This window comes from Phalacrocorax aristotelis, chromosome 13 (assembly GCF_949628215.1).
Source record: "Phalacrocorax aristotelis chromosome 13, bGulAri2.1, whole genome shotgun sequence".
Taxonomy (NCBI): Eukaryota; Metazoa; Chordata; class Aves; order Suliformes; family Phalacrocoracidae; genus Phalacrocorax; species Phalacrocorax aristotelis.
The window spans coordinates 9,160,637-9,173,874 of NC_134288.1; the positions used below are offsets into that span (position 1 = coordinate 9,160,637).

Consider the following 13,238-nt stretch of genomic DNA (forward strand, 5'->3'; position numbering starts at 1 on the left):
CAAGGGGAGCAGACCCTGTGGGCGACCAGCCCCGGGAAGAGGGATGGCGGGGCTATACCTCTGTCTGGGGGGGCGCAGGCCAGCCCACAGCCGGAGAAGCAGCACTTGCGGTCCCCGGGGCAGTCCCGGTCATCGGTGCAGTGGTTGTGGCAGGCAGCAGTGCTTCTCTGCACACGCTTCCGTGGGCAGAGGCCAGGTTTGGCTGTAGGGCAGGGGAAGCTCAGGGCTCAGCATGCAGCTGACCTGGCCCCACAGCACCCGTGATTGCCCCACAGAGCAATGGGGAGGCTGTGGACCCGTCTGGTACATCCTCAACCCATCATAGGGACACCCAGGCCACCTCACCTGGCTCGGCAGGCACGCAGCGGGCACAGCAGCCAAGGGTGCAGCACTTCTCCCCGCGACTGCACATGGTGTCATTGTGGCAGCTCATCCCACAGCTCGCCCCACTGGCGCTGCCAGCACGGGGGCAGTAGCCTGGACTCTCTGCAGAGGGAGATGCGGCTGTGTGCCCAGGGAGCGGGGCTCGCACGAGGAGCACCCGACATGGGCACCAGCCCCCACCCACATCCCACCCGTCACCCAGTCCCCGCACTGGCATCTCCTGGGGGGAGCCGGCGGTACCTGTGGTGGGGAGGAGGCAGGTCCTGACCTGCTCGCTCTGGCAGCACTTCTCGGCACTGGGGCAGCTGTGGTCGGAGAGGCAGTACAGCCTGGGGGGTCGCGGGGCTCCACTCCTCCCTGCTGGGCACTCACCCGCTTTGCCGGGGGCAGGCAGGGCGATGGGGGGCCGGCGTCCCTGCAGGGCCCGACGCGGTGCTGGGGTGACCGCGGGGGCAGCGCCTTGGTCCCCGGTGCTGTTCTGGTGCGCTGGGGTGGATGGCAGCTCCACAAACAACACCAGAAGCACCAGGAGGATGGTACGCTTGCCCAGCATCATGCTGCTGTCAGGGGGCCGTGCTGCTGGACCTGCTGGCTGGGATTTAAACCCTGCTGGGATGGGGGCTGGCCGAGCTGAGCTGCTTCTTCCCACGGCAGCACCGTATTGAGACCGTGGGAGTGCCAGGCACGAACAATCCAGCTCGGGGGAGACTTCTGGGGCAGTGCTGGGCTCACAGCCCACGGCTGATGCGTCCTCCACAGCATGCCCTTTCCAGGTCACCAGTGACCCGCAAGCAGCCAGGCTGGGGGGACGGGCAGTGCTCCAGGAGCCCCACTGCCCGCACTCCCCGATGGTGAGCAGGGATGGGACACAGGGAAGCAGTGTCCTGTTCCTGGTCCTCAGCGTCCAACCGGTCCTGGCCGGGGAGTGTTGCCAGTTGCCTCCCAGCACACACAGAGCAGGAAGAGCTGCTGCAGAGAGCTGTGGCACTGAGCCGGGGTGTACCAGCCTGCACCCGCACTGCAGAGAGAAGGGGAACTGGCACCAGGCACAGGGCTGTGCCAGGCAAGGTGCAGGGCTGACTCTGCCCCAGGGGACAGCTGTGCTCTGTCCCTGCTAAAGGTGAGGACCCTGGGGGTGCCACTCCCTCAAAGGCATGTGGGACTGCCTGTGCTGGTCCTGGGGTCTGGGAATGGGACTGGGGTGGGTGCGGGAGGGTCAGGGCACCAGGAGCCCTGTGGGGAGCAGGAGGTGCCAGGGAGAGTGGAGCAGGAGTGTGGCCCAGCTCTGAGCAGGCAGGGGAAGGACAGGGCAGGGGCAGGCATGGGGCAGGGGTGTGTGGGCTTCACTGCCCATGGTTCCTTCGGGCTCCTGCCATGGGCAACATGCCACTGGCAGGCTGGGAGCGCATGGGGCAGGAGGCATTTTGGGTGATGCTTGTGCAACAGCACATACCAGTGGCCTTCCCGTCCCCCAGCCGTTGCAGAGCGAGAGCGGCTCTGCTATGATGGAACATGGACATGGCTATGTAGTGATGGCCCTGCTCTGAGCACGTCTGGGCAAAGGTGGAGAAGGCATGCCAAGGGTGTAGGGCCATGGGGTAGCCTGGGCCGTGGGGCTGTGGGGCAGCCCCAGGCAGGGGCACAGGCTGGGGACCCTTGGAGACATGATGCAACCAGTTGGTGCTGACACTTCTCATGTGCAGCCCTTCCAGGTGTCCCCAGCACCGGCACCAGTGCTCAGCAGCAGTTGTAGTGGGCTGGATGCGGGCAGGGTGGCTGCCCAGCCAGGAGTGCAGCAGGACGGAGAGGAAGCCATGAGTGTGGCAGGGAGAGACTGCTTTATTGGTGAAAGTGCAGGGGGCTACAGCACACCCCAAGCAGGGAACCCCAGAGAGGAAGTTGAGGCTGAAGGCTCCGAGCTGGGAGTGCGGCTGGGCCGGTGGGGGTGGGGGGGATGGTGCAGGGCTGGGGCCTGGGCGTGCAGGACTCACGTCGGGCAGCAGCTTCCCTGTGGCTGGGCTGGGCTGGCAGGAGGCGGCTGTGCCTGCAAAGGGAGCAGAGGGCCATGAGTGGGACAGGTGCATGGGTGCTGTATCAAGGGTGCTGTAGGATCCCCGGGATCAGTGGGCACCCAACTGACCTCAGTGGAGGGGTGTCACGCAGGAGACCTTGCCACAGCCATTCCTGCAGCACTTCTGGCTCCCAGAGCAGTTGGAGTCCGTCTTGCACTGGTTAGTGCAGATGCCCAGCATGGGGATCCCCGGACTGACGGGCGGGCAGGTGCCGGGCTTCTCTGCAAAGGCAAAGGGACATGACCTGAGACCTGTCGGCCCTGGCACAAGGGGCAGGACCAGTCCTGCAGGTCCTGGAGCTGTGGGCATGGCTCTGGACCCTGGCTGCCATGGAGGAAGGACCCCTGGGCCAGCTGGCAGCTCCCGCACCCCACGGCTCTGCCCATTGGCGCTCCCACCAGCCTGACCTGATGGGGACATTTTGGGGAGGCCATGTGGTGTGGTGGTCCCCCATGGTCCCTGTGTTCAGCCTCCCGCTCAGGGGTTTGTGGCTCGCACAGGAAGCAGCCCTGATGGCAGCCTCGGCCCTGCTTTCCCCCACAGCCACTGTGGACAGCCCTGGCTGAGGGCTTGTGGCACGTGGGCTCAACTCAGGACTCAATGGGGGGCACATGTCTCCCAGACAGCCTTTGCCTCAGCTGTGTGGGGACCCTGCCCTGCCATCCCTCTGCCTGCCGCCAGCACTGGCGTCCTGGCTCTGCACCATGCCGTCCTCCACTGCAGCACAGCCAGGCGAGCTCTGTCCTTGCAGGTGACAATGGAGGCACCAGAGCCTCTGTTTCACATCCACGTGTTTGCAGCTGGAGATCCCAAATCCTGTGCCTGTCTACCAGGGCTGCTTTCCAGCAGGACAGGTGTGGTGAGCATACTCCGCCAGATAGCTGCGGCGCCGTGTCCAAGCTGGGGATGATGCCGTTGGGAGACTCTTCCCAGGTGGGGGGTTGGGAGGCAGGACAGTGCCCATGTCCTGGGCTGGCAGCTACCCATGGCAGGGCTGAGCAGGCAGCAAGGGCTGTGAGGGGGAGCAGTGCAGGCCCCTGCCCTCTGCTCTGGCCCCAGCGCCATTCAGAGGTGTCTCCTCCTGTGTTGCTGGGAGGAAGAAGGGGTGAGCATGGCCCTGGCAAGCCCAGGTGGAGGGTGGACAGTGCCAGGAGGTTGCCCCACAGCAGCACACCCTGATCCCACCAGGCTCCCCGCGCAGACCCCAATAACCGTGCTGCAGCCAGACATGCAAGGAGCACCCGAGCCCACCGCTGCTACCGCGCCCTGGAGCACCAGTGCTGCTGGCTGGGATGGACTATCGGCTCTGGGCAGCGGGGCTGGGAGCAGGAGGGAGCGTTACCGTCGGGCTTCTGGCAGGCCTTGCCGCAGGCCGCCGGGCAGCACTTGAGGGTGCTCTCGCAGTCGCCATCGGACTGGCACCCCACTGTGCAGTTCACTGCTTCCGTCGCCGGGTCCGGGCACACACCGGCTTTCGCTGCAAGGCAAAGGCGGAGGGCGTGGGTGGGCGCCGGGGCTGCTGGCCCCACAGCAGGGCGAGGGTTGCCGTCCTGAGGCAGGAGATGCTGCCACCAGCCCCAGGGCTGGGTCCAGGGATGCTGCTGAGCCCAACCGTGCCAGGTGCCATCTGGCTCTTGGCCCCGGCCCCCACCCCAGCAGGCCCCAGGGCTGGGAGTGATGCTGGTGGCTCGCCTGGGGCGTGCCGAGCTGTGCCGAGCCGTGCGCTCATACTCACTGGTGACATTCTGGGCGGATGCTGGAGGCAGCTCTGCCCAGAGAGCCAGGAGCCCCGCCAGGACGAGCACGCTGCGGGCCTTGGGCATGGTGCGGGAGCCGGTGCTGCGCCTGCGGGGCCGCCCGGCCAGCCTTTAAGCTCCTCTCCAGGTGGGGCCGGCGGGCGGGAGGGCTTGGCCTTCCGGGTGGCTCCCAAGGGCCGGGCAGGGCCAGGCTCCCCCTTCGTGCTTGCACAACCCGAGTATCAGGTATCTGCTGCTGCTGACTGCCAACCAGGAAGGGGGAGCCTCGAGGAGACCGGGCGGCCACACTGAAAACTTGCCTGGCAGGAACAACAGCCAAGCGCCGCCGGCCACGGCCCCCATGTGTCCTGTGTGCTGCACGTCATCCCCCAGCCCCTGAGGCAGTTGGGGTGCACGGCTGTCATGGTCCCCCACAGGGCTCGGCTGCTGGAGGCCATGGGGATGCGGCTGGTACCAATAGTGGGGAGAGTGGCAAGCAGGGGTATGCCAGGGACAGGGCACGATCCATCCCTACCACTGCCCTGGCCATGGCCGCGAGCTCGAGTGGAGCCCCCAGCCTGGTCCACTGATGCCCAGAGGCCAGGACAGTGCGCCTGGGGGCTGCAGCTTAGCTGTGCTTATTGCTCGCCCGGCTCCTGCTCCAGCCACTTGTTCTCCTCCAGCTTTCTCTCCTTGACTGAAGAGCCCTTCAGGCTGCCTGTGCTTCCAGGCAGGCACCCGCCCTGGGGTTTCCCCACACCTCCCCTGCAGCCTCAGGAGCTCCTTCTGCCTGGCTGCAGTCTTCTCCCATGGCCCCTGCTGTCCTCACAGTCTCCAACATATCTGGGGATGTGGCCTGGACCGGCCGGCAGCGCCGGTTGGGTGAGTGGTAGGGAGCAAGCCGCCAGCATGCTCTGACTGCACGCCTGGTGCTCTGGGATGTGGAGGTGCTGGAGACTGTATGACCCCAGAACCCGTTGGCCTGGTGGCTGCCTGGGATACCCCTCCTGTGGCACCTCCCTCCAGTGGGACAGGATGCTTCACGGCGCCTGACAGCACCGAGCTGGGGTTTGTTTGGCTAGTCCCAGCAAGCCAAGTGGCCTAGATCACCTGGCTTGGCTGCCCTGCTCCTGTCGGTGTTTGCTGCTCTGTCAGTTCCTGTCTCCTCCGCAGGCGCTGCTGGCAGTGGCTGCAATTCTGGGGCTGCTGACAGAAGGGGAGCAGCCCAGCACTGTGCCAAGGGGCCCCAAGGACCCCATCCCCTTTGCTCACAGCTCCCAGTTTCAGCTCAACACATTGGGTCATTCGGCTACCATCGTGACGTGGGTCCCTGTGCATGGTGCCGGTGCTGCCTGGTTGGGGGGCACAGGTTGGACCCCTCTGCAGGGAGGCAATCCCAGAGTATCATGGCTCCCTGGGCCGCATCCTGGCCACAGTTGCAGGCTGAGTCTCTCCTGTGTGGGGAGGAGAGTGAGATCTGCCTCATCTTTGGTGATGATGTGCCCTTGTCACTGGCAGAGGCTCCAGGGGCAGCCCCAGCTCTGGGCTGGAGCATCTCACAGCCCTGTGTGGGCCAGGAGTGTGTGGGGTGGGGGATATGGTCCCTGCCCCAAGTCACGAGCCAGTGTCCGCTCTGCCGGGGTGGGTCTCCAGGTAATTTAACCCCAACAGTCAACAATGCGGCACTGAGTGGCAGTAAATCAGTAACTGTTTGCCTTTGCCTGTGGTCCCCTCCCCGCCACAGGTGTTTATGCAGTAACAGGAGCCGGCACGGACAGCCCCGCTGCCTGCCCAGCTGCTGCTCTGTGCTTCACTGCCGTTGGCAGCAGGAGCTGGTGCGCGGGGACAGGGCATAGGCCTGGGGTGGCGAGGAGAGTGGCAGCTCAGTCCTTGTCCCTGTGCCGTCTGGGCCAGGATGCTCAGCAGCTGGGTGCCAGGGAGCTGCTGGGCAGCAGCTCAGCTGCAGCCTGGTGACCCCCGTACCAGGGCCGGGGCCATGATGGGGGTGGTAATGTGGCCGCTGCAGGTGTGAGTGTCGGCTGGGCAGCGTGAGTGCTGCCCTCCATGATGGAGGCGAGGGACCTGCACTGTCCCTGCCTGTGCTGCGCAGGGACAACGCAGTGTCCCTGTGGCAGCTTTCCTGGAGCAGCAGTGCGGCTGCCGGTCCAGTGCTGCCCACCCAGTGGTGCTGTCCCACTGCCAGGGCAGGGGCTGTCCCAGTGAGTGAGCTGCTGCTTCTGTGCTGGTGCTGCCAGTGGCGCTTGCCTTTGAGAGTTATTGCTCTGGTCTGACCTTGTAACTGCTCTGCCCCAGTGTGTGGGATGTCCTTGGTGCTGGCAGTGAGCAGCGGGAGCTGGGAGGCTGCAAGCATGGATGACAGTAGCTGGGCTGCACCAGAGCAGCTGGATGGGAGCAGATGAGAGTGCAGAAATGGGACCATGGCAGGAGACAAGGAGAAAATTGCAGAGGAAGGCAAGAGCTGCAGGGAGCAGCATGGGTGTTGGTGGGTTTGCCCAAGGTTGTGCCTTGGCTCTGGTGTGCCCGTCTGGCTGCCAAGTGGCTGATCCAGCTGGAGCTGCCCCCAGCCAGACAGAGCAGCTGGAGAGGGACTGAACGTGCTGGCAGCAGGGCCAACAGCCATGCTGGGCTCTAGCCCATGCAGTCAGCATCGTTTTCCGGGAGACAGAAATACTTTGGCTCCTGTCCCCAGTGTGCGGCATTCAGGATGCTGCTGTCCCTGGCCTGGTTCTGCCAGGTGTTTCCTCGACAGAGACTGAGAATGGCTGTGGGGAGCACAGGGGTCTGCCGGCGCGGCCGCATGCCAAGACATGTCCTGGGGGAGGATCCTGGCTGAGGACGCAGGATCAGCTGCCCTGAGCTGAACCCCAAAGGCTCTTTGCAACATCCCTGGGTGGCAGTGCCCACCACCACTGAGCCCAGTCACGGTGACTGCACCCAAGCTCCGCGGGAGACCACAGGTCCTTCATGGCAGCAGGGAACGTGCTGGAGTCACGTATCCCTGCCCACCGAGGGAGGGCAGTCAATGATTAAAAGGGGAGAGTTGCTGGGCCAGGCAAGGTGCCCCGAGGCAGATAGCTGGCCTCCCACTGTTGGCACGGATTGGAGAAAACGCAATAGAGAGGAATGCCCCTTCCTCTGGGAGACATCGAACCCCGGCAGTCAGCAGCTCAGTGTCCCCATGCTTTGTGCATGGGCTGATGCACAGGGAATTATCTGACCCCTTTGGGGCCCAGTCATGCAATCAGCTGGCAGCCAAAGGCCAGTGCACCCTGTGGACAGGAGGGTTCCTGTCGCACTGCTGTGTCCTGCTCCTGCTGCCAAGCCCCCGTTGCCTGCCCGTGCTGCCTGCATGGCGCAGACTTCAGCGGCTCCTCTCATGCTGCAGAGCTGGAACCTCGTGGCTTGGCAGTGGTACATGGGTTGCCCTAGAGCTGGGGAAGTGCCTAGCTCTGTACCGGTGTGATCGGTCTTACCTGCTCATCCCATTCGGGACCCCTGGCCAGAACCAGCCCCGCAGCGCCCTGAAAGCTGGCGCGATGCAGCCGCTCTGTGCACTCACCTATGCCCCCAGCAGCCGCGGTGGCTGGCTGCAGCTGGGCACTCAGGGCGAGGATGCCCACGAGCAAAATGCCAGCAGCCTTCATGGTGCTCCCTGTGGGTGCCAGATGGCCAGTGTGGGTCGGCGGGTGTTTATATCTGCGTGGGACCAGGGAGGGGCCACCGTGCACATAACCTTCGGGTACTGAAACTCTCGCTGTGTTTCACAGTTGTGCCCGAGGCAGCAACAGCCCCACAACGTGTTATTGCCTGAGAAATCATTTACCACGGCTCCGTCCCAGCCCCAGCAGTCAGGCTGCAGCCAGGGTGGGGACATTGGCACCCAACAGCACACTCCCTAGGGGGAAGGGAGACATGGCCATGGGGAGCCCAGAGGAAGGGGCTGGAGCTCTCCAGCTTGGAAAAGAGGAGACAGAGGGGACAGGAGGGAGGCTGGTACATCCAGAGCAGCCCAGAGAGTGTGGATGGGACTTTCTTCCCACGGCTACAGGACCTGGGGGCGCTGGGGGAGAATCACAGGCAAGAGGCAGATGGCAGGCGTTCTCTTCACTGAGCTGTGGGACAAGAGCTGCCCGGGTGTGAAAAGTGATTATATGAGTTTATGGGACAGGGACCCAGCAGGGACTGAGCAGGAGGACGCTCCCCTGGGGGGGTGGTGATCCTGGCGGCATGGCACAGCACAGGGGCTTTTTGCGATGAAGAGCTGGGGGTCTGTCCCTAGCTGTGCCCACCCCAGAGATCCAGTGCCTGCCTGCCCTGGCCCTGGCCTTGTCCCACGTCCCAGTGCATCTGCCTACAGAGCTGTGGGTGACAACTGGCTGGGTCCCAACAGGCGAGTGTGGCCTCTGGGGGAGCGGAGCACGGGAAGCCTGTGCGATGTGCCAGGCTGGGCACGCCCACTATCTTGTGCCATGCACCAAGCATCATTCCACTGCAGGGACAGGCGGGCGGCTGGATGCTGTCACGTCGACTGGCTGCAGGTGCATCCTGGCAGACAGGTGCTCTGGCAGGGTCAGCATGGGGGCCGCCTTTCACCTTGATGCACACTGGGACTGGAGTGAGGCAACCCTGGATGGGGTGGGGAATCCCAAGGTTAACAGTGCGGGGAGGTCACAGACAGCCCAGCGCAGCCAAGCATGCAAAGCGTGATCGTGACGAGGGTGAGGTGTGCTCCATGCCTGCAGGGACCCCGTGGTGCTGCTGCTGCCACACCCTGAGACTCCACAGAGGGGGACCTTTGCTCCCTGCTCACCATCACATGCGATGCAGGGGCACAGCTGGGCTGCACATGTCCCTGACAGAGGTCTCATGCCAGCACAGCTCGCCGTGCCCCACTGAATGGCAAAAGGCAGAGCAGTGGCAGCCTGGCTTGCTGGGCACAGGTGGGGGCTGGCAGGGCTGCAGCAAGGCGTGGGGGGCAGCCTGTGGCCATGGTGGGCAGAGAGGGGCAGGACCTGGGTTTTCGAGGGGCTGGTGGAAGGGACTGGTCTTCTGCTGGAGCTGGAGATGGGGAGAAAGGCCTCGGCCGGCGTCCAAGTGTGCAGGGGAGGACGCTCCCTGCCCGGGGGTTTGTCGCAAGGCCAGCCTGGCTGGAAGTAGGTGTCTTTCTGCTGAGGCAGACGTGACCTCTGTGGTCTCGCACAGGGTTTTACAGCTCAACAATCGTATTTCCCCACTTGGAAATTCCTGTTTGCGTCATCCTGGCCCTAAGTGGCCAAATGCACTTGTTGCTACAGACACTCTGGGTCTGAAACAGGGGGAACCTTTAGCAAGAAAACCAGGGGCTGTGAAAGCAGTCCTGTCCCCAGTTTATGTGTGTGGCATGTGCTGTGGTGGTGGTGCAGGGAGTCGCCAGCCTCACCTGAGCACTGCCTGGTCCTTCAGCTGGCACTGGCAGCTCTGCGTTCTGCCAGGCTTCAGCCTCACACCCTTCCTCCCCTGGCTGCCGCATGCCCATCGCATGTTATGGCATGTAGCTGTGTGCCGTTAATGGCAGCGTGTTCGAGCCCTGCCAGCACATGGCAGTGTGAAGCCTCGTGTGTCCTCCTACCACTGTGCCCGGCTGTGCGGAACGGTCCCCGTGGCCTGTGCAGCCCCCTCCCTACCTGCTGCCCTCTTCCTGGCTGCTGCCCCCTCGCTGCCTGCAGCCCCCTGCCTGCTGTGCCACGCCGGTGCGGGGGCTGGGGCTGCGCAGCCCCTCCTGTGACCCCACCCGCTGTGCCTCGCTGCTCCGCGGGCTCCGTGGGCTGCGGGCCCGATCCCCGCGCAGCATCCCGGGCGGCGGCCGGCAGAGGAGGCTGTTGCTCCGTCGGAGCGGGCCGGACCGGGGAGCGGGGTCCGGCTGCCCCAGGGATCCGGGAGCGCCGTCCCCGTCCCCGAAGGCGGAGACCGGTGCGGGGCGCTGCGCCATCCCGGGCCGGGCGCGGGACTCCCAGGCTGTACTTAAGCGGCCGCGGGCGGTGCGGGGGCAGCGCCATGAAATCGGGGTGGTTGCTGCTGCTGCTGCTGCTGGCGGCCCCTTCGGGCCCCCTTGGCCACTGCCGGCCGGCCTCGGGTCGCCGCCTGCAAGGTGAGCCACGGCCCGGGAGTGCTCCCCGCCGCCGCCCCGGTGACCCCGGTGTCCCCTCGCCCCCTTGGTAGGGGTGCGCTGGGAGAGCCGCGGGCTCCGAGCTGGGACATCCCGCCGGGACACCCTGCCCGGCCCCGCGGTCCCCGCTGCTGCAGAGCCCTCATCCGAGCGGCAGGGCTGGACCCCTCGCCGGGAGTAGCACAGAGGCCCGGGGAGGTGCCCCCCCGGCCCTTCTCACCGCCGGCAGCTCCCCAGGCGCCGGGCGGCCCCCCCGGGCTCTGGAAGCCGCGGTTCCACCCGTGCTCGGCACCGCGACGTGCACCGCTGCCAGGGCAGAGCAGGTCCTGGTCGTGGCACTCCCGCCAAGGGGGGGGCCCTCCCGCCCCAGGCTGGGGGGCCCCGTCCGCCCACCGTAACCCCCTGCTTGCCCTCCCAGGGAAGCTTGGCGAGTGCCCCCCGCCCAGCAGGATCCCCTCGATGCCCTACGACAACTTCTGCTCCTCGGACAGGGATTGCCCGGGCAGTGAGCGCTGCTGCAGCACCGGCTGTGGACGGGAGTGCCTGCTCCCCATCGGAGGTGAGGAGGTCCCTTCCCTCCAGCAGCCCTGAACAAGCCTGTGCTCTGCCTTCCAAGGTGGTGGTGGGAGGGGGGTGTGTGTGTGACTGCAGCCACAGTGGGTCCTGAATCTCTGCCAGCCCCTGTGCCCCGTCCTGGCACGCGGAGGGATGCGCCAGGTCCAGGGTCTTCCAAGCACAGCTGCTGCCTGTGGGGTGCATCACCCACAAGGGCTGGCATGGGTGGCCCCTGCACCCAGTCCCTCTGGTGTAGGGGGACAGGGGTGCCCGTTGCTCCCTGCCCACAGTACCTGGGGGTGGGCACCCTGGGGGTGGGCTGGGCAGTGGGAGCGGGTGGCGGCTGGTGGGGGTCTGACCCTGATGCACCCCTCCAGCCAAGAGTGGCTTCTGCCCACGGCTGGACCCTGACATGATGAGCATCTGCCTGGTGAAGTGTAGCAGCGACAGCAACTGTCCAGGCAATGAGAAGTGCTGCAGCATGGGCTGTTTTGTCCACTGCGTGAAACCAGTGCCAGGTAAGGGTGGCCAGGGGAGCTCAATGGGAGAGGGGCCGCAGCCAGGACAGACTCCGAGTGTGAGCTGGCCTCCTCTCTAACCCACAGCCAAACCAGGCATCTGCCCCAAGAGAAAGGTGCTGCAGACCTTCGCCCCCTGCAACAACTCCTGCAGCGATGACACCGACTGCCCTCGCAACAAGAAATGCTGCTTCGCGGGCTGTGGCCGCGACTGCCTGCCTCCGGTCAAAAATACTGCAGCCCCTTTCCAGCCCACTGGCTGGGGCCACCAGCTGAGTTCTGCTACCTTCAGCAGCCTCGTGTCCTCGGCTGACATCTGTCACCTCCCGCCTGTCCATGGCCCGTGCAGGGGACGCTTCCGTCACTATGCCTATGCATCTGCCCTGGGCACCTGCCAGCCGTTCATCTACAGCGGCTGCGGGGGGAACGCCAACAACTTTGGGACGCTGGAGGAGTGCCAGCAAGTCTGCGAGCAACAGGGTAAGAGGAGGGGCTGCACTGGGACAGACTGGGCTGGACTGGGACAGACTGGGCTGCCCCTGCCTGGGCAGGTGTAGGGGCTGGGCAGGGGGTTGGAGCACAGAGCTGTGCTGCCTGCAGCCAGGCAGCCGGACGTGAAGGGTCTGCTGTACGTCCCCGCAGAGTGAGGGCGGCCTCCCTGTGGCAGGGAGAGCAGCAGCATCCCACATCGCTCTGGCACATGGTGTGGGGGCCTCCGGGTGTTCACGGTGGGTGATTTTGACCAGCTCGCAGCTCTGTCCTGGGAGCTGGCATCATCTTTGGTCACAACCAAGCAACAGTGTTAGTAATGATAATTTTGCAGCCTGATTACCAAAGTAGGAAACCTGACCACCAAGGCGCTCAGCCTCCACAGGCAGGGGGAAAATACCTGCTCTTGCAATTTGCCTTCCCATGTCTCTGCTGAATGTGCCTGGCACAGGATGTGCATTTGGGAGAGCAGGTGGCTGGAGAAGCTGTGGTGGCCCCGGCGGGCGGGAGCAGGGGCCCCGGCACCATGTAGGCAATTGCCTGGTTGTGACACTCGTTTCCAAGTGGAGCTGTGGGCGGTTGGGGCTGTTGGTGGTTGAGCAGCCGCTGCGGTTGCTCAGCTTCCCTGGCACAGCGGTTGTATCTCCATGCAACAATGGAACCACAAGAGCTGCTCCTGGCTGTGCACATCCCTGGGGGTGTGGGCCGGGGGGGTAGCCTGTGCCCAGGACTGGGGGGCAAATGCTGGGGGGCTGCATGCACTGGGGGTGAGTGCAGCAGCTGGTCTGGGGCCAGCTCTGCTCCACACTGCCAGCATCCTGCTGCCTCCCCCCAGTCCCCAGACCTGCCTGCACCCCCCTCCTCACCATCCCCTTTTGTCCCCCAGGGAGAGCCAAGGAGTGACCCTGAGGAGGAGGCAGCAGCTGGGCTAGGGGCCCTCCACGGAGCCGGCAACCCAGGGGTCAGGGTCTACAGCGGTGCTGACCACTGCCCTCTGTCCCATGCAATAAAGCGCCAGGATGACTGGCTTGCAGCAGCCCACTCTCCACCATCTTGCCTGACCCACGCCTCCATGGTGCAGGCAGCTCCACGTGCTGCCCAGCACCTCCCACTTACCTTCCCAGCCTCATGCATATGTGTAGGAGCTGCGAGCCCAGACCCTGACTAAGCCTGGGGATACTGTACCTGGCACGTGGTGCACAGGCTTACTTGTGGTGGCAGGTGGCCCCAGCCAGCCCCTGCTCCTGGCTTTCAGCCTGGACCCCCGCAGGCAGCTGGTGCGGAGGCCCTGGCACCTCGCATGGCTGCACAGAGCTGG

General features: G+C 65.2%; 2 protein-coding genes across 2 annotated transcripts; one reads left to right on the forward strand and one right to left on the reverse strand.

Annotated features, from left to right (window-relative positions):
* Positions 1 to 2,205: 2,205 nt before the first annotated feature.
* LOC142064177 (WAP four-disulfide core domain protein 2-like) lies at positions 2,206 to 6,166 on the reverse strand. Its single transcript, XM_075108806.1, has 4 exons — positions 4,192 to 6,166; positions 3,799 to 3,933; positions 2,525 to 2,677; positions 2,206 to 2,428 (listed from the first exon to the last, which is right to left on the reverse strand). The coding sequence occupies exons 1-3, from the start codon at positions 4,277 to 4,279 to the stop codon at positions 2,526 to 2,528; spliced, it is 375 nt and encodes a 124-aa protein (XP_074964907.1). The 5' UTR covers positions 4,280 to 6,166; the 3' UTR covers positions 2,206 to 2,428; position 2,525.
* Positions 6,167 to 10,163: 3,997 nt separating this feature from the next.
* LOC142064179 (uncharacterized) lies at positions 10,164 to 12,956 on the forward strand. Its single transcript, XM_075108809.1, has 5 exons — positions 10,164 to 10,340; positions 10,777 to 10,917; positions 11,291 to 11,431; positions 11,519 to 11,911; positions 12,807 to 12,956. The coding sequence occupies exons 1-5, from the start codon at positions 10,247 to 10,249 to the stop codon at positions 12,821 to 12,823; spliced, it is 786 nt and encodes a 261-aa protein (XP_074964910.1). The 5' UTR covers positions 10,164 to 10,246; the 3' UTR covers positions 12,824 to 12,956.
* Positions 12,957 to 13,238: the final 282 nt, after the last annotated feature.